General features: G+C 50.3%; 1 protein-coding gene across 4 annotated transcripts in view; it reads right to left on the minus strand.

Moving 5' to 3' along the window:
• ATP2B4 (ATPase plasma membrane Ca2+ transporting 4) overlaps positions 1-19504 on the minus strand; it is a 98655-nt gene that overhangs the window by 48267 nt on the left and 30884 nt on the right. For all 4 annotated transcript variants that reach the window (XM_084865835.1, XM_084865834.1, XM_084865837.1 and 1 more), the window contains exon 2: positions 2373-3029. In XM_084865835.1, the coding sequence (XP_084721961.1) occupies positions 2373-2565 (193 nt within the window). In that variant the 5' untranslated portion in view covers positions 2566-3029. The remainder of the gene's footprint in view (positions 1-2372; positions 3030-19504) is intronic.

Consider the following 19504-nt stretch of genomic DNA (forward strand, 5'->3'; position numbering starts at 1 on the left):
CCCCTTTGTTCCTCTCACACATGAGGACGTCATTGCTGGCACTGAGGTGGGGAGGTTAAAGATTACTCAGAGGAAAGTTCTTTTCTGACACCCCAACTCCCAGCTCAACTACCAGCACCATGATACATCTTTCACAGAAATAAATCAGGACACATGTTTGGGAGCTAGGAAGCAGGAGAATGGCAGTGGCCAGCTGTGCCAATGGTAGAGGTATGGGGCTCTAGGCATGGCCAGGGTCTGTGGCCACAGAGGCACCTGCTGTCCATAGAGGAGGCTTTCAAGCTGTCAGCCTGAAACCGGACTGGGAAAGAATCTAAGAGCATTAACTCTGTAACATGTGACATCTGGTATTGAGATTCAAGTAGAATATATGTTGGCCTTTGGGAATGGAAGCTCTCTAGGAATCAGAGAGTAAACAGTAGCAGCTATGACAAAGGATATAGAAATTTGGGGAGAAAGTCTGGATCCTGGGTTCCAGCTTACTTGGACTCCATAGTTTCACTTTGTGAGGGAAACAACTCACCAAAGGGGTCAAGAGCAGGATAGAAAGGTGGAAAAAGAGATCCTGTCTAAATTGTGTTGGGTGCATTATCTGAGTAAAAACCTACCAGGAATAGACTCTCTTGAAGGTCAATGGTACAACCAGGGTGGCAGAATAAAGAAAGTTAGCTAATAAGACTGAGCCACATGAAAGCAACTAAGCCCAGCCAACTCAATCAGATCTCTCTCTCTCTCCCTTTTTTCTTTTTGCTGCTTTTTGTTTTCCCCAACCAGATCTCTTTTTGACATTGGGAGGTGAATGGAAGAAGTGGACAGTGGTTGCAATAACCTTTAGAGATATAACAATGCTCATATTCCAGCAATATCTTCAGACACATGGGATCAAGGTTAATCTGAGACAGCCAACTTCCTGAATCCCCATTATAAATCTGAGCACCATGACATACATTGCATTATTTAATCCCAATAACTCCATGGGCTAGGTATTAAAATCATTTTCAAAGCAGAAACAGACTTAGAGAGGCAGAGTAAACGGTTCCGTGTTATCCAGGTAGTAAATGATAGATAGAGCTGATATGTGAATCAAAGCCTGTAAGACAGGAATCTGAATTCCAGAAGTAAAGAGAACACATAGAGCCGTTCTCAGATTGCAAAGAAAATGAGACATGGGCAATGAACAGATATCGAGATAAAAATCTCCCCCTTTTCCTCCCCGCTTCCCTTTATAATTCCTAAAGAGTTTTTCTTAGAATTGCAAGAAAGATGATGTGGCTGAAACCGGTTTGGCTCAGTGGTAGAGCATCGGTCTGCGGACTGAAAGGTCCCACGTTTGATTCCGGTCAGGGGCATGTACATTGGTTGTGGGCACATCCCCGGTGGAGGGTGTGCAGGAGGCAGTTGGTCGATGTTCCTCTCTCATCGACATTTCTAGCTCTCTATCCCTCTCCCTTCCTGTCTGTGGGGGGAAAAAAAAAAAAAAAAAAAAAAAAGATGATGTGGCCTTTATGGGAGACTCAGAAATAGTACACCTCAAGAGGCTGAAGGCATCTAAAGGACAAGATCTTTATTTCATCTTATGCTACTCAACCATGGCCTGCCTGACTGATAGGACCGAACAAGAGCCTGTAGCATAGATGCTGAAACCAGGCAAAAGTGAGGCGCAAGGTTCGTTTTGTTCTCTCTCCATTTTTGATGAGGCAAAATTTCATATTACCATGGCTCATTGGGCAACTGGGCAACTGAGCCAGGCAAGCATAAAGCTGGATATTTCAGTTTCTTTTAAGTATAGATTGAGAAGAACCACATTAAACGTGCATCAGGCAGGTTGGAAAAGTCATCAATAATTCCATGACAGGAAATAGGAGTAATCCACATATTTGATGGGTACAATTATAATGATATACCTTATGACTTACCACCTTATTTTAAACTGTGTATATTAGAGATTAACACGGTAAGATCAGTGTGGGGGAAAATGATTATCTTAATCCTGTTGCAATAAAAGACTAATACAGAATAAGGGACCTGATGATTATTTACTGATAAAAGCATCTCTAACACAAATGTTTCCAAAATAGAGATAAATACTCTCCTTTCTGTCCATTGATACAGACAAGGGAAGAAAGAATAATTTTCTGAGAATAGCACATTCCCTAAACATCACGAGTGTGTGGGGGAACACGGCTCTGTATGGCCTCACCACCTTTTAGTGCTTCATATACCATACTTTCCCCATAGACACAGGGATACTTTCCCCACTAGACACAGGGATACCAGTCATGGCTCCAGATGCCTCTTTAGAAGCTGGAAAAACACATATTTTTTAACCCTAGCCACTTCCTCCAACTCCCCACTCCTCATATGGCCTTTACCTTCCACGGGGTTGCTTTTCAGTTTACTGCAGAGATTCATTACACCTCCATAGTGGGCCTGGATCTGGGTCAGAGCTTCCGATGAACGCAGCTCCATGAGCTTCCTTAGGTCCATGACTGTGCAGCCAAATTCCCCTTCATGGCTCTCAATCGTCGAGTTGGCCGGCAAGGCATGTTCTGAAGGGTTTGTCATGTTGCCTGCTGTTTCCAAGCCCTTCGGGCAGCCTCAGTCAGAGAAAACGTGGAGTTCCCCTCCAACTGATCAGGGTCTCTTGCTTCTTTGCCTACTTCCTGTTTCTTGCTTCTGTGGGAGCCCAGTTAGGAAATGGATGGGCTCTGTCTTGTGCAATAAGCTTCAGAGCTTCTAGCCAAGATCCTTTTCCCTTGGGAAGCTTGGCAGCAAGAAGAGGAAGAGGACGTGGGGAACTGAGTGGAAGCCGGACCACGTGCCACGATGACTGGTGCCCCCAGGTGGCGACAGAAGTGGTTGTCCAGGGTAGGTAGGTTCCTAGCTTAGACCAGCTTGCCCAGATGGAAGTGTAAACAGCATGCGCATGTTACCATGGAGGCAACCTTAGCAACAACCAGGAACTGCGATGGTAGAGAGGCAGCAGGAGGAGGAGGAGGGCTCCCTGGATACCGATGACAACTGGATCTCTGGAATAAAAGATTCAAAGACAGACAAAAAGAAACAATTAGAGCAGTCATGGTGACCCAGCACCTGCCGAGACAAGAAGAGATACTCGTTCTAGCACGAGGGTTTGGGTGACAGTTGGTGCCCGACCTGAACTGACAGCGGAACCCTGAGCTGAGAGAACTCATTCAGGAGAGGCCCCTTCCCCTGTCAGAGGCCCCAGCAGCCTGTAAAGCCCAACGTAGGTAAGTAATTTCAGATACACCCAGGCTTCCTATCTGCTCTCTCCCGGCCCAAGCAACACAAATCCCGCCACTTCAGAAGCTTGGAAATAAAAGGCATGAGCTCTCATGGCTCTGATGTTCTCCTACTTGTGGGCCCGCTACAGAATCCTTTCATCTTGACCTCACTTCTACGAGGTGAGAAGAGATCAGAAAAAGAGTGCGGACCCGAGTGTTCCTCTGGAGGATGGCCTGCCAGTCTGCCCCTCTCCCTCTTGCTCCATACCCTTCCCTACTCTCAACACACACACTTACACACCAGGAAGGTGACTGATGGAAGAGGCCCTGTGTCCTCCACAGCCCCTCAGAACACCCCGCCTCCAGCTGTATGGAAATCCTGCAGCTTGCAGTTGTCAACAGGCCAGGCAAGCAAGCGCAGGCCTTGGAGCTAAGCCCCTCCCTCCCCCACAAAGCTTCTGGAGGGAAGGGGAGAGTAACGTGCTCTGGCAGTCGATGAAACAGGGTGGGACTTTTTTACCCAAGGGGGGCGGGCAGAAGGACCTCTGAGGAGAAGAGATAGTGAGTTTAAAGCCTGAGTGTTAGTGCTTTCGGGGTGGCAGGGATAAGACAGCGTTTGATTCTGATAGAGCCCAAGCCCACAGCAAGGTCGCAGGGGAACAGAGTTACTCAAAAAGGCATGTGCTGCCTCTCGCACATGCTGGCTGGAGAGGAGCAGGGCGATGGGCAGGTGAGGATAGGGAGGGCTGGAGGACTGAAGGCTTATCCAGAGCCCTGCTCTCGGCTTCAGCTTCGGAGAGGCTTCCGTGTGGCAGGCGGGACCATGGCCACGGACATGGGAAGGGGCTCTTCCTGGACGCAGCACCGGAACCCGGAGGCCCAGCCTTGGTTAAACTGTCCCTGCTGACTTGAGTTTGGTTACCAGGAGGGGAACAAGGAGCTCTGCTCAGCCTCTCTCTAATAAAGACATGGCACCCTCGCTTCTAGAAGGTGAACAAAGCACACGAACTAGCAGATGAGGACTTTTCTCTTTTATCAATTACCGTATTTTCCGGCATATAAGACGACTTTTGAAACGAAAAAAAGTCAACTGAAAATCGGGGGCAAAGACCAAAATTGCACAAAAATTACCTGCAGATCTTGACGGCAAAGTAAGTCTTTTCTTTGAAGTGGGGGGTAGTCTTATACAGTGAATATAGGCCTAAACCTATGTTTTAATAGTAAAATTAGGGGGTCGTCTTATACACTGGAAAATACGGTACTTTTATTTTCTTTTAAATATATTTTATTGATTTTTCACAAAGAGGAAGGGAGAGGAATAGAGAGTTAGAAACATTGATGAGAGAGATACATCAATCAGCTGCCTCCTGCACACCACCCACTGGGGATGTGCCCGCAACCAAGGTACGTGCCCTTGACCGGAATCGAACCTGGGACCCTTGAGTCCACAGGCCAACACTCTATCCCCTGAGTCAAACTGGTTACGGCTATCAATTACTTTTTCAAAAATCACATGTGGCCAAAGTTCCTGTTGATCCCTATCAATCCTGTTCTCAGTAGGATCCCCTGGATAGAGGTGATTACAAACAGACCCCCTGTCCCAAAGGGCCTTCTGCCGCCTCCTTCTATCCCCGATTTTTAGAGCTATCCTGACTTACACAGGGTTAAGCAAGCAGGGTTTTCTTTTGTTGTTGTTATTGTTTTTAATATCACACTCCCTTTACTTTTAGATGTCATCAGAGGATCCTGGAAACAAGGAGGTCTGGAAAAACCCTGAGGCAGTGTGTCCAATTCCCTTCATTCTGACTGGCATAGAGATAATCAGCTCCACAGAATTTCTCTCCAGTTCAGCTTCTCCTCCGAGCTACTCGGAGGCAGTGGAGGGCGAAGATTCTATCGTAGTAAGAAGCCCACCTTGGTCCTTACATAGTCCTCCTTAAGCTTTCAAGAGGATGCTGAAAACAGTGCTGACATGCTAAACTGGACATCAGATCTCTCCTCTGTCTCTGCTCACTACAATGTCTAATCCATGAAGGTAGAGATTTTACTCATCTTGTTCATGGCTTTATCACCGGTGCCTAGAGGAGAACCTGCACATGGTGGGCGTTCAGCTATATGTCTTACTGAATGAACAACAGCAGATTCAGAACCAGATTTACCATCTTCCCAGGCACCCGTTGGGCAAGTCATTTAGCCTTCTTAGGGCTCACTTCCTCCCACCTTAACCTGGGGGAGGAATCAGCCCTACCTTTGCACACCATCCTAAAAAAGGGGTAAAGGAATGGGATTATAGATAGAAATAGTGCTTGGAAATCTTGGAAGGCAGCTATGCTCACCCCTATACCACCAACGCGGACAATGCTTGGAAATCTTGGATAAAAGATGCCCAGTGCCCAGTACAGGACACTCAGCGATTTGAGAAAGCTTCGTTTGATCTCAGTGAACTTTGTTATCTAGCCCTTTAAGCAGAAGGACAATAAGCTCCACGCACGACCCCCCCCTCCCTCTTTCCTTGCCAGAGGGAGAATGGAAAATCTCAAGAATGCTTCACCAGCAATAACTACTAGCCAGGTAATAACCTCTAGGCTACATAGCCTTGGCTCTCAAGAAAAGGAGCAGCCCAAGCCAGAATTCCTTCCTTTGAACTCCTCCTCAAGGTATCAGAGAGGAGAGCTTCTCCCACTCACATAGGCAACCAGAGAGGAAAAAGTCACTGGAGATGAAAACACAGCCCAGTGAGTGTGGCTCTGTGGCTGAGCATCGACCCATGAGCCAGGAGGTTGAAGCTTGATCCCCCATAGGGGGCGTACGGGAGACAGCCGCTTGATGATTCTCTCTCATCACTGATGTTTCTCCCTCTCCCTTCCTCTTTCTGAAATCAATAAAAACATTTTTTTTTTTTAAGATGAAAACACATGAGGCATGTGGGAACAATGAGGTTTGCCTGCTTCAGGTTGCTCAGGAGGTCAAGCACTAAGCTGCTGGCACAAAGTCAAGGGGGCAGTGCCCAGCTGGGAGCCCATTTATTTCTCCATGAACGTTCTTCCGGGATTCAGAGGTGAGGCAGGTGCCCCTGCCTCCCTGAGCTCTGAGCTCTGAGCACATGAGCTCCCTGCAGCTCCTGCCCTTGCCTGGTCCCTAACCTTATTAGGCAGCCAGCAAAGAATATCCAGTCGGTACTCCGCTGCCTGGGCCTCAGACACAGCGCTCTGGGTGGTGAGACCTCCTATGAGGTCAGGATTACTCATTGGGCTCCGGGCATTCTGGGTGAGGTGTGTTCTCACTCCGTGTCTAGCAGTTAGCCAGCCTAGGGGATGACAGGACGGGAGAGCGAAGTCTCTCGTCTCTTCGATGGGGCCAAGAAATCCCATCATTCTACATGACCATAAAATCATTTTACTTTTCCCCCTCCTACAGTCCTGCAATGTGTTCTGCAATTTGTAACGATACGTAAAAGCACTGTCACGTCAATTCTAGGTAGGACAGCTGTGACCGCCGCCTTGCAGAGGAAGACAGTGTGGTCCAAGGAGATAAAAAGTGATTCGGGCTTTGGCAAGTCAGTGACCTTGACTGCCTGGCCCTACTCCTTCCCTGAGTCTGAACCTCCTCATTTTCTGACAAACACCTAAGAGGTTTTAAAAAAAAAAAAAAAAAAAAAAAAAAAATATATATATATATATATATATATATATATATATATATATATATATATTTATTGATTGATTGATTTCAGAGAGGAAAGGAGAGGGAGGAGAGACAGAAACATCAATGATGAGAGAGAACCACTGGCCTTCCACACTCCCCAACACCGGGGATGAGCCTGCAACCTGGGCATGTGCCCCTGACTGCAGTCGAACCTGGGACCCTTCAGTCTGCAGGCTGATGCTCTATCCTCTGAGCCAAACCGGCTAGGGCCTGAGAGGTCTTTTAAAATGCAGGCCTCTCTGGGTTTGTGCTAATAGTTTCCCTATAAACATCTATGGAGCAAGCATTTGTGCTGCACAGCTAATTGGCCACAAGGCAGTTTTGCCATAAAAGATAAAATAACGGGCTGACAGTTAGGCTTACATTTGGCGGATTTCATGTATTGAAGCTGGCTGTCGGCTGGCTTTTATTTCTCCGTGAGTGAAGTTCTTACAGTTACTCCCATTTCACATTGTATAAATCTCCGCCTTCACCGCGGTCTGTACAGTGACAAGTAGACGTGGTGTTCTTAAAATAGTGGGTAACAGCTACGTATAAAGCAGACTGCAAAGCCCCGTGGACGGCCAGACGGCACACTCTACCGGAAAATGATCACAGATCAGCCTGCAAATCCCTCCCTGAGCCAAGGAGCCCTCCCACTTGTCAAAACCAAGTTGATCAGGCTGTGCAAATTGATACCTCTCTTAGGGCAGGAAGAAGAAATTCTAGCAAAAAGGAAAAAGAGCTATGCCTTACAAGGGGATCAACCAGCAAGCAATTTTTTTTAAAAAGGATAATGCTATCATTGGAAGATGTAGTTTCCTTTTTCTCAATAGTCTTAAATTTTGGTTTTAATTTTTCATCTCTCAGAATCATTATGTCCTTTTTTAAAAAATTATTTTACCTTTTACGGGAAAAATTGCTTTAGGCCACCCTGGCCGGTTTGGCTCAATGGGTAGAGCATCTGCCTGTGGACCGAAGGGTCCCAGGTTCAGTTCTGGTCAAGAGCCCGTACGTCGATTGCAGGCTCCTCCTCAGCCCAGGCACTGGTCAGGGCTTGTGCAGGAGGCAACCAACTGGTTTCTCTCACACCGATGTTTCCCTCTGTCTTTCCCTCTCTCTTCCACTCTCTCTAAAAAGCAATGGAAAAATATCCTCGAGTGAGGATAAAAAAACAAAATTGCTTTAGGTCAATTAGTTGTGCAGCAAAAAAGTATCCGGGGGAACACTGTCGCAGGGAAAATATACCCAGAACCCTCTTGGGCACAGAAAATACCCATTTCCATCTAGAGGTAATGCTGACTCTTGCCCTCGCTCTTTGTCTCTCAGAATCGCCTCCATCACACAATACACCGGGCCGTGAGGCCGACACAGACCCCACCTCCCGCTGCCATCCATTCCTGAGAAACAAACCACCCCGCACTTCCTGACAACTCCGTCTGCAGTGGGGCTCAGAGCGAGTCCCAGGAAAGGAGACCTGCCTGGGACAAGAACATCATGGCCTCAGCCACCACACCATAAACAACAGTCAGGTGCTCTGTTTCCTCCAGTTCTGTCCAAAGAATCCCTTACTCTTGGAAAAGTTCCCGGCAGGCTAAAGGAGAGACAGATCTCCAGGCTCTGAGGAAAAAGGGTAACTCCCCTGGAGGAGAGAGACTGGGGTATTTTGAAGATTTAAATGGAACCCACACCCCCAGTCTTCCCTGCCAGCGGCACCTATTAAATCTGGGAGATGAAGCCTGAGGGGAAACGGGAGAAAGGAAACAGGAGGGGCCTGGGGGCTAGGGCAGGAAGAGGAGGATGAGGAGGAGAAGAAGGAGGAGAAAGAGGAGGAGGAGAAGGAAGAGGGGAAAGAGGAGGAGGAGAAGGGGAAAGAGGAGAAGGAAGAAAAAAGGGGAGAAGAGAAAGAGGAAGAGAAGACCTGGGGAGGGGGTAGGTTGGTCCCACCTTAGGATGCACTCACTGAAATCTGAAACCTGCTTCAGGGCACCTCCCTCAAATAAAATTTGTTCTTTTCTCTGATCCAGATGCTCCCTTCCTCATCCCCAAAGAGGCTCTATTTCTCCCTAATTTGAGGCACAACGGTAGGATTGGGCAGGGAGGGAAATATTATTTGTTGAGCACCTACAATGAGTCAGGTACCATGCTAAGCACTTTATGTGAAAATCAGAGAAAAACCATCTATATATATATATATATAAATATATATATATATAGTATATGTACATATATATGCACATACATATATATGCACACACACACACATATACATACAGACACACACACACGTATTCTTACGTAGTACCTAGCATAGTGGCTGATATGTAGTGGTTGGTCCACACAGTAGTTAGTGTCATTATGACGACTATTGTTTCATGGATCCTCACCAACAGCCCTCTAAGGAGGGCACCCTGTCTCATGCAGGAGAATTTCTGGGAGCCAGGATGTGTGACTGTCCTGAACTCAAAGCCACCGTGCCTCAAGTACAAGGACGCTAAGAAAATGGAAACAAGTAACCCTGGAAATACATATAATCTTAACTTGCTTTTGTTTTAATTTCATGTACTAAGGAATTTTTTATGGTGAATATTACTTTTATCTGCTTTGTTTAAATGTCTACTGAGAATCTTCTGCAAATTGTTTAAATAAATGTATTCTTTTACCCCCCCCCCCCCAAAAAAAAAAAGAAAAAAAAGAAAAAAAAGAAAATGGAAACAAAGCTATGGATTTACTTCCTAAAGTTTGATGAGAAGGCCCACTCAAGCATGTCAAACTTGCAGCCGGCAGGCCAACAAGGCATGTGTTTGACATGCTTGGCCCACATACACCTACCTGCTCCTTGGCCATGACCTGGAAAAGCTCAGAAACAGGGAAACGCCTCCTTAACCCTTTGAATTTTCTGGGCAGTGTAGGGCTAGACCCAGGGCTTCTCAAGGTAGACACACTCCACCCAGCCCTTCCTCCACCACACATAGTACCCCTCCTCCCCCCGCCAGAATACAGTAGGCTCTGGACTGGCATGATTCCAAGCATATCCATTTCCCACCCGGAGATGTGGGAATGGGATGAGGGCTACTCCACTCTGTCATTTCTCATTCTTGACCTTGCAACCGGTAGTGACTTGGGAGAGACTCAGAGAGCCTGCTCTAGATCCTCCCTCCTTTCTCCAGCAGGGCACTTCTTTACACCTCTCAGGCACTGCGACCCTCTCCCACCCTCTGCTTTCCCCCCTGCTGGCCCTTCTCTCTGAAGGTTTAAACACCACACAGAGGCTGCTCTACTCCCTTCTCAGACTAGTCATGGTCTGGGGTCTTCCTTTGCTCCCCATGCCTGCCCACCCTCATCGCTTCGCTAACTCCTGCTGGCCTGCAGAAAGCAAACCTGAGCACACACCCTCCCCTCAATCTGCCGAGGCTCCAGGGAGGCCTGTGGGCAGAAGGTCAGAGGCAGAGCACATTGGCTGAAGTTCAGGTGCAGGTGGCACCGCCTGTTATCATCAGCCACCACTAGGCCATGCCAGGAAGCCCAGTAGGGCTGGGGCACCAAAACCAGGCTCTGCATGCCCACGGGATAGCACACCGTAGCCTGTGGGCCTGGGCCTGGAACTTTATGCAAATTCTCAGCACTTCCTAGAGAGAGAACATCACTTCCTGGTTAAGGGGTGGGTCTCACACAACACACACACACACACAAACACACACACACACTCCCTCGCCCTTCCCTGTCTCTCCCCAAAATCAGCTATCCTGACAGCATTTTCTCCCCCCTCCCCACTCCTCCAAGACTTCATTACCCTATCGCCCCTGTCTATGGGCTTTGCATATAAGCATCTAAGTTCTTCGGTTTATCTTTTCTTGTCTCCCCAACCCCACATCGAGTGGGGTTGGGGAGACAAGCATGTCAGTCTGTTCCATACTTCAGGTCTAATTTTGTTGGTCAATTCGTTGTGTTTATTATATTCCATGAATTAGCGAGATCATGTGATATTTTTCTTTCTCAGACTGGCTTATGTCACTTAGCATAATGTTTTCCAGGTCCATCCTGACAGTGTTTTCAATCAAGCAGCAAAATGCAGCACTGAAATCAAAGCATCTGCCTAGAGAAAATGTATCACTCTCAACCTCTGGGATTCAGAAGGGACCCAGAATTCATCCCTTCTCCCAGAACCGCCTGGTACTTCTTGGCCAAGTTAAGACTATGGACCTGAAGGACCCAGTCATCTACTGCTGGGGGCATCGCCCAGAGAGATTCTCACACAGGCCCGGAAGGGGACGCGTGTAACGATGCTCAGGGGGACATGTGTGTGGTGTCAGGGAACTGAAGGCCACTTGGGATCCCCTCCCTTGCGATGGGCAAGCTGATAAAGGGGATATTATACAACAGTTAGAAATACAGGTCACATAAGGTAATACTGGTTAACTTAAAAACAGTGCTTAGTGGGGGTAAAAGGTGCTGTAACAGCTTTTACATAAATTAGGAACACATGCATCTAAAGCAATCCTTCAATGGAGGGTGGAAGAGATCAACCAAAGAACTTGTATGCATATATGTATAACCCATGGCCACAGTCGGGTGGGGAGGGTCTGGGGCGGGAGTGGGAGTGGGGGTGGGCTAGAAGAGGTCAATGGGAGAAAAAAGGGGACACATGTAATACTTTCAACAATAAGACTTAAAAAGAAAAGCAATTCTGTACATTTGAAGGAAAATATTTAAACAAAAGAACACATGAGAATTCTGCTCATGCACAAAAAAGGGAACAGATGTGGAATGTGGGGAAACACTGAGCACAGGAAGGGCCTCGCAGGAGCCAAATGATAAAAATGGGCCACGAGTCCAGTATTGATCAACTCAATACTCTGTGTGTGTGAGGTCCAAAAACTACAAACAAAATTACAACACACCACGATGCTGAACCCTTTCAGACCTGGACTGTCTAAGACATGTTATGACAATGACAAAACTTATCAGCTCTGGCCAGATGCCTTCGGCAGTCTGGGGGAAGGTAGGGCCCACAGACAGCCTAGACATTCTCAAAAGAGTGATACCAAGAACGGGTCCAGGGTGGCCCCTCTGTTCCTCTGGCCTGTTGACCCAGCCCATGTCCGAGACCCCAGGAATCAACACGATGAAGACAAAAGCTTCATGGCATGGGTCAAGAAACCGAACCAGGAATGTGCCAAGAGGCCAGTGCCTCCCGGGCCCCACCTCCCGTCTCCATCCAAATATAGCACCAATATATCAAGATGAAAAAGGTTAGTCCCTCTGCCCCAGAGCCATGGGGAAGGTACCCTCCCCCAGAGAATCCGAGTTGTGCTGGCCCAGGGCACCTCTGTCGTCTCCCATGATTTAGCGGTGGGAGTGTTCACTGCAAGCCAGAGCCAGACAATGTCGAGGATGAAACAGGAATATTGACCTTTCCCTTCCGAGCAGGAGGGGGCGGAGCTGATTTCAGTGGGAGTGGCAGAGCCATCAGGAGGTCGGTTGTTTAAGGAAAGGGGTGCTGGCGGCCCCTCTGGATCCCTCCCACCCGCCTGTGGGAAATGCTCAGGATAGGAGGGAGCTAAGTATCTGTCTTCCACGCTAAGCAAGGCGCAGCTTCTGGGGCCCGGGGACCGGAAGCTACGAGGCTGGCAGACAGGACGCGCGGGCCTTGAGCGGTAACGCTGGGATGTCTGGCGTGGGCGCTCTCTTGGGCAACACAGATTGCCTTTCTTGGGGCTGCTGTGGTTTTTCCACATTTGGGTCCCAAGGGCACAAAGGGGCTTTTTAGCAGCTGGACTGGGTCCTGTGTTATTTTTAGAAACAGATCTCAGCAGAATCGTGCCATGCCCCCGGAGAGGGAGAGGAAGGCCAGTCCGTCTCCCTGGGCTTCTGGGTCGGGATCCTGTTGTTCCCAGGCCACGGGTTCTGCGGAGTGCTCGGGGCCGAGGAGAGAGCTGTCTGGCCTCAGACAGAGGAGGCCACATCCCAGCCGCCGAAAGGGAGTGCCGTGGGCAGCTGCTCTCTCTTGGGGCCCAGCAAGAGAGGAAGCAAAACAGCCTTCCTGTGTGACCCAGGCACTAGCCAGAGCACCACGCACTGGACATCATGCCTGGCCAGTGCTCCATCGCCTCCCTGCGCTCCTTACAGCGTGAGGGAACCATGGCTTTGCCTCGCCCGCCTTCTCTCAGCCCACTGTTCCCTGGAAGTGCCAGGGAATCGGGCAAGAACTCCGTGCTGAGAGGAGGTGTCATCCAGGAGAGAGCTGGGAGCACCCCCTAGCAACCTGTCACCTCACGGCCCCGGCGCCTCTCCTTGTTCACTCGTTGCACAGGCAGGAGCCACTAAGCCAGCCTGGGCTTGGCAAGCAGACTGGCACCCTCCCGTGCGCTTGTGTCGTGTTTCAGAGCAGTGGTTCTCAGGCCTGAGTGAGCACACCTCGCCAGGAGGGCTGGCTGAAACCTCCTGCTGGGCCAGCTCCCAGAGCTTCTGGTTCAGGAGTTGTGGGGTGGCCAGGGAACACGCACTTCTAGTAGGTTCCCTAACCGGGGGATGCTGACGCTGCTGGTTTGGGGACCAGACTTTCTTACGCTGCAGAAGTTATGAGGCATCTCTGCAAACAATGCCATGACAACGCCCAACAACATGAGGCGAACGCTCCTGAAGGCCTGGAGTGGGGTCCGGTCCAAACACTGCCCACATCTAGGCTGACAGGAGAGGCACAGGAGGGTCTCGCCATCTGTTATCTCCTGCTTTCCCTTCTCCCTCCTCCAGCCTTCCCAGGATGCTCTGCTTCCATTCATCTCAGGGCAGTCCCCTTCCCGGAGACCCCTAATCTTCCCAAGGAAAGCCCCCGTCCTGTGAGAACAGAGTGGAGAGGAAGGACCTCCCTGTAGCAGAACCAAATGTATTTTTCAAGGCAAACCGAGGTTCACCCAGGGTCAGAGACACACCGAGACCCTCTCTGGTGGAGGGGGCACCCAGTATCCCCTGCACTCTTATTTCCTTCATCTGCAGGAGACAGGGCTGGAGGGGAGAACGAGAGGACAAAAGACCCCACCACTCACTTCAGGCTCCCCAAGTCTCACCGCCCCTTGGTGCTTCTAAACCCTGGCTGCCTTTTCCCTGCCACCCCCAAAGCCCTGGTCATGACCTCCTGCCACACCACCTACCCTCTGCTCTGAGGGGCACGGGCAGCGGCCTGGGCACAAGCAGCTGGCGGGGCAGCAGCAGCTGCTGTTTTCCAGCCGGCGACGGGCTGCTGTAAACATTCGGTGTAGGTTGCTATGGCAAAGCAAGTGTGCAGCCTGGCCCGGCGCTGCTATTTATGTGCCTGTGATGGCAGAGTGGTCTGTTTTTATTATTTTACTTTTAACGTTTCCCTTTCCCAGCCCCCTAAAACAGCCTCAGAAACAAAAATAAAATAAAAAAAGAGCCACCACAACTTTCTCAGGAACAAAAAGGATAGAGCCGGCAGCACGGCTTAGACAGAAGTGAGCAGTGTGGGGGAGGGGTACGCTCCTCTAAAGAAGGGACGGTGGGCTGCTGGTCCATAGAGCCTGGGCCCAGCTCATCATAGAGAGGCCACGACTCAGCTCTCCTCACCTCTGCACCACCTGCACTCAGTCTTCTCCCTTCCTGGTGAAGCCAGGCTCCAGCCAGCAGCATGCCTCACACCCTCCCCCCTCGCCACCATCCCCACTGTCAGCAGGCTGAAGAGACAGGATCCCATCAGGGGTCATGGGCAGAGAGGCTCAGAGCAGAGTTCCCCGCTCCCAAGGGGGCAGTGCCATCCGCATGCAGCCTGGCCACCCCTGCTGGAGGTCCGAAGGGAATGACCTCAGAGGTGGCTCTGAACAAGGGACCCAGGTCTTTCCTCCACCTGGTCAGAGGGCGGTTCTCCTGTTCTCACTCCTCAGAGAGCTCTGGGGTGAGGGGCACCACAAGATTTCAGTTTCCGTCGGGGTGGTGAGCAGCAGTGAGCATTCAAGATTCAGACGCTGACCTGACCGGTGTGGCTCCGTGGATAGAGTATTGGCCTGCGGACTGAAGCGTTCCAGGTTCGATTCCGGTCAGGGGCATGTACCTTGGTTGCGGGCACATCCCCAGTAGGGGGTGTGCAAGAGGTAGCTGATCCGACGTTTCTAACTTTCTATCCCTCTCCCTTCATCTCTGTAATTAGTCAATAAAATATATTTAAAAAAAGGATTCCGATGCTGAACAAGTATCAAAAGTGAGGCTGATTCCTCTGGGACACGTACGTCTCCAGGGCCCCAGGCACCCAGGACAGGGCTGGGCAGAGGAGGTAGCGTGTGATCAGAAACCAGCCATTGGAGTCACACACACAACTGAGCTGGAAGTGGATACTGACGTTGATAATACGCTATCGGCTGTCAGTCACTAAATGACATCTAAGTGAGAGATGAACCACCTTCCAGAAACAGCTAGTTGGAATATAGAAGATGGTGTGGGGTTTTATCATCCCTCTTCCTCCACCTATTCCAGTGCCATTGGGTTCCTATGGTCCTCAGAGGAGAAACCTACTCCTGCCCTGATTGCTGATGGGCACACAAATCCTTTAAAAGTCAAGTTAGGGCGCCGTTAAGAAGAGCACCATCTCAGAACAAAATTGAATCATGGTGCTATGATGGCTCAGAAACAATATCAATGAGAACGAACCCCACGGGGAGGAGAGAGGGCAGGAGAAGGGGGAGGCTGTTGCTAATTCTATTGGGGAAGCGCCCTCTGCTGCCCTAGGAGCAGTCACAGTCCCAACTGACAGCTGACAAAGTCTTGCTGGGAAAGTCAGGACTTGGGACAGAAATCAGTCTTGGCAGCACTTTGGGGTCAGAAGAGCAGAGCAGGCATGGTTTCTGGGCCTGTCAAACCCACTGTCATCAGCACTCCCCTCTTCCTGTGGGGCGGGAAGGGTCTGGGGGAGGTGAGGGAAGGGTCCCCCGTGGGCCACCATCCTGGACAGCTGGGAGTAGGCTGATGGAGAGACACGGCAGGTGAGCTCGTGTCCCTGACACCAGTGTTTCTGTCCCTGAGTTTCAGGGTATAAACTCACGCTGAGCGGCCATTACTTGGGAACACATGAAGAGAAGCAGACATGTCTCAGAGCCACCGACACAGAGTAAGCTTCCAAAATTCATGGGCTCGAAAGAACATCTCTTCACAACAGGGCTTGGATCCAAGGTGAGGGACAGAGGGCCCATTGTGGAAAGAGACAATGGGTAGGAGACAAAGGCAGCTCAGCCCCAGCTGGTCATTGTGGATGGGAGTCCCAGGGAAGAGAAAGTGCGAGGTACTGTGCCTTCTTCCAAGCGGACAGAAAGGTTGTACCATCTCTCCATCCCAACCTCTGCCCCAGGGCCCGACCTAACAGGAGGAGTTCGTGAAAGAGCCACCCTTCTCTGCCCATCCCCTGAGATAACGTTATCTGGAAGTCCCCAGAACCGCTTCTTCAGCACTCCCCCACCCTCCCTCCACCTTCTCCCTTCTGGGGCCCTCCTGAGGGCCTTCCTAGACTGAGAGGGTTGGAGGCATAGCCCCCTCGTTCTCCAGGACACAGTGCAGGGCTTTTCTGGGTGCAGGGAGAAGGAAGACCAGCTATCACTGTGGGAACTGTCCACCTCTCTAGGGAGAAGAAAAGAGAAACATGAAGAATTTGAGTTCTCTCAAACACCCATTGGATTCTCAACGCCCACACACAGCATTTGAAACACCGCTGCCGAGCCCCTGAGGGAAGACGGGGAGGAGAACCATGGTGATGGTGGTGGTTGGGGGGAAGTCCGTAGGAAGTGGCAAAAAAGGATGCTTTCAGGATTATTTCTGAAGCACTGAGCTGCCGGAAACGATAGGAAGATATCTGCTACCAAACTCTTCCCACCTCCTCACTTTCCTCTGCATACCTCATTCCCAGCTTCTCACTTTGTTTTTCCAAATCTATGTATAACCTTTTCCCCATCTTGTCCTGTCTCCCTAACTTCCTCCCTCCTTCTATTTCCTCTCTCTCCCCACCGCCACTGGTCAACCTCAATCTCAGAATCTCTCCGATTCTCTCTTCTGCACATCACCAGGGACAGCCTACTTGGATGAAATTCTATTCCCCTTAACTGGGTAATCTCTAAAAATCAATCGCCCCCATCTAGTCCATATTAGTTCAAACAGTGGAAGGAACATGGATATGCTGAGAAGCCAGGAGGGCACCAACACAGGGCCAGTCAATGTCACTGGGGTCATGGATGATGGGCCAAGGCACACAGAACGAACTCTATGAGCCAATCGGCACACTCCCAAATCCACTCGGGGCTTGCCTGGCTAAGTCGAATATGTAGCATCTCAGTATGCTTGAAGCAGAGGCCAACTGCTAACACCGAGGACTCAAAGTGAGGAGTCCTAACAGAGATGGAGGGAGAGGAAGGATATGAGACTATTCCTATGAATTTAAAACTAGAGTCAGGACTCGGTATGCTCAGCCAAGTTTCCACTCCTGCATAAATAGGGAAGCGGCCTGATGCAGGAAGGAGGCTGGGAGACTAAATATAAAAGGCACCCAGGACTACAATCCGACTCTGGCTCCTTTCAGCGCTTACAGGGAAGCTGAAAATTCAGGAACTGAGCACGATAAGCTAGCCCTTCCCAACGACAAGCTGCAAGACTGTGGTTCCATGGTCACATCGCAGTTCTACTCTTGAGCCTGGAAAGCTTGGGTAAGGAACAGGCATAGGAGGCTAAAGTCCAGCTCCCCGGTGACATGGCTGCCTTCGTCCAGCTCTCCCCACCGCCATGCAAGACTTCCAGGATTCACAGAAGGGACCAGAGCATCAGGAGGGGCAAAAGGCATCCTAACCCGGCAGAGCCAGACCTTCGTAGGCATCTCCCACTATTTGCTCAACATTTGCTTCTACAAAATGTTTGCAGGAGCACCAGCTGCTCTAGTCTCACACACCCGGGCCGGCTGTCCCAAATCAGTAAGATCTCCATCACCAGAGAGCAAGCCTTTTCGGGGTGCGGGGAGGGATCAGGGCCCTCCCTGCAGGGTTTCAGCCACTGGACTCTCCTCCCCTCTGCAAGCAGACAAGTCCAAAGGGAAGCCGAGGACACGCCAGCCTGCTCTCCCCGCCCTCCTCCACAGCCAGCTGAAGAAAGAGGACTCCTTCTCGGGGGAAGTCCCACGGCAGGGAGGCCATGGAAACTTTGCCGTCTAAGGCTGTGGAATTCTTCGACTGGGCTCCTGCAGTTAATCATCCCGGCGGCCTGGATTCCCAACTTGGGGCTTTAAAAGGTAGCACCAGCGCAAGAAGGACAAACATGTCAAGGAGAAGAAAAAGCAGGGAAGCGCTGGTGGAAGCCGAGAGATAACCACCTCCAACACCCGTCTTGTGAGTAACTGAGTGCGAGGAGGAGAGAGCACGAGAGAAGTTAAGTGTAGACCACGTCCCAGAATACTCTTCTGGCCTCAATCACAGTCAATGGGAGTACAGTCATACCCCAAAAGATCCCACGGAGAACACTTTCCTAACCCACTTGTAAAAGGATTATGTAGGGATCGGTTGGTTTGGAACATTCTCCTTGGAGCAGATCTGAAAAACCAGAGGCTCCTGTCCCCTCTTTGGGGAAAAATTTGTAGAGAACTCACAGCTGGGAGTACGAGGCTTTGGAACATTAACTTCCAAAATGGTAGAAGGGGCTTCTTAGGCCATGTTGCCATGGTTTCCTAGACAACAAACAGAGGTTTGGCCCTAAAGAAGGGGGTGGGAGGGTGAACTGCCTTTTTCTTCCTATGGGAATAGTTTCAAGAGCCAAGTCAGGAGGGGAAGAGGGTAAAATGAGACGATTACAGAGGTTCAGGGGAGAGAAAATGGACAGCCCAGTCAGTTCCCATTCTTCCTGTATGGGCCAGGGTGGAAGGCCCCATTCATAGAATGAGGGGCGAGAGAAGCCGAGGAAGTAAACAGGAAGATGAGCAGCTCTCTATATAAGATGCTCAGCCGACTCTCCTAGGAGGCAAGAGAAACTGAGGCTAAAGTGAGCTGCTCTGGGAAAGGCAAGGCCCTCCAAAGGCTCTGAGTTTTGCCTGTAAGAAGGCAGGTGGGACAACTATCCCCGGAAGTGATGTGCAGAGGAGCTGTTACCCACAACCGAGGCCCACTGCCCTCTGCTACCCTGGCATCAGTGCATCACCTCCCTGGTCCCCTGGCCAGGAGTCTTCAACACTCATTCTAAAGGAGCCAGATGGGCAGAGCAGTGCCAAGCGCCAAATCTACCCTGTCCTCCCAGCAGGAGCTGTCAGCTGAACAGGGCCACCTGGCCAAGGGGTTCCCTTTCATATTCCTGGGCAGCACTGTACCCTCTGGATGCCTTCCCCTCCACCTCCAGAGCTGGTGCCACTGGTGCTTGGCTCCACTGGAGAGATGGAAAGGAGACAGCTGCTCAGGACTCTGCTACCCCCAAAGGCAGCGACGGTGGCGCCATTGGAGGGTAAGGACCACAAACGTCCCGTTATCTTCTCAAAGCAGAGAAGGGCCAGGGGTCAAATGACCAGACCTAATCACCATGTCACCACTAATCATTGCACTAGCGAGGGACCT

This window comes from Pipistrellus hanaki, assembly GCF_964339955.1.
Source record: "Pipistrellus hanaki genome assembly, chromosome: 18".
Classification (NCBI taxonomy): domain Eukaryota; kingdom Metazoa; phylum Chordata; class Mammalia; order Chiroptera; family Vespertilionidae; genus Pipistrellus; species Pipistrellus hanaki.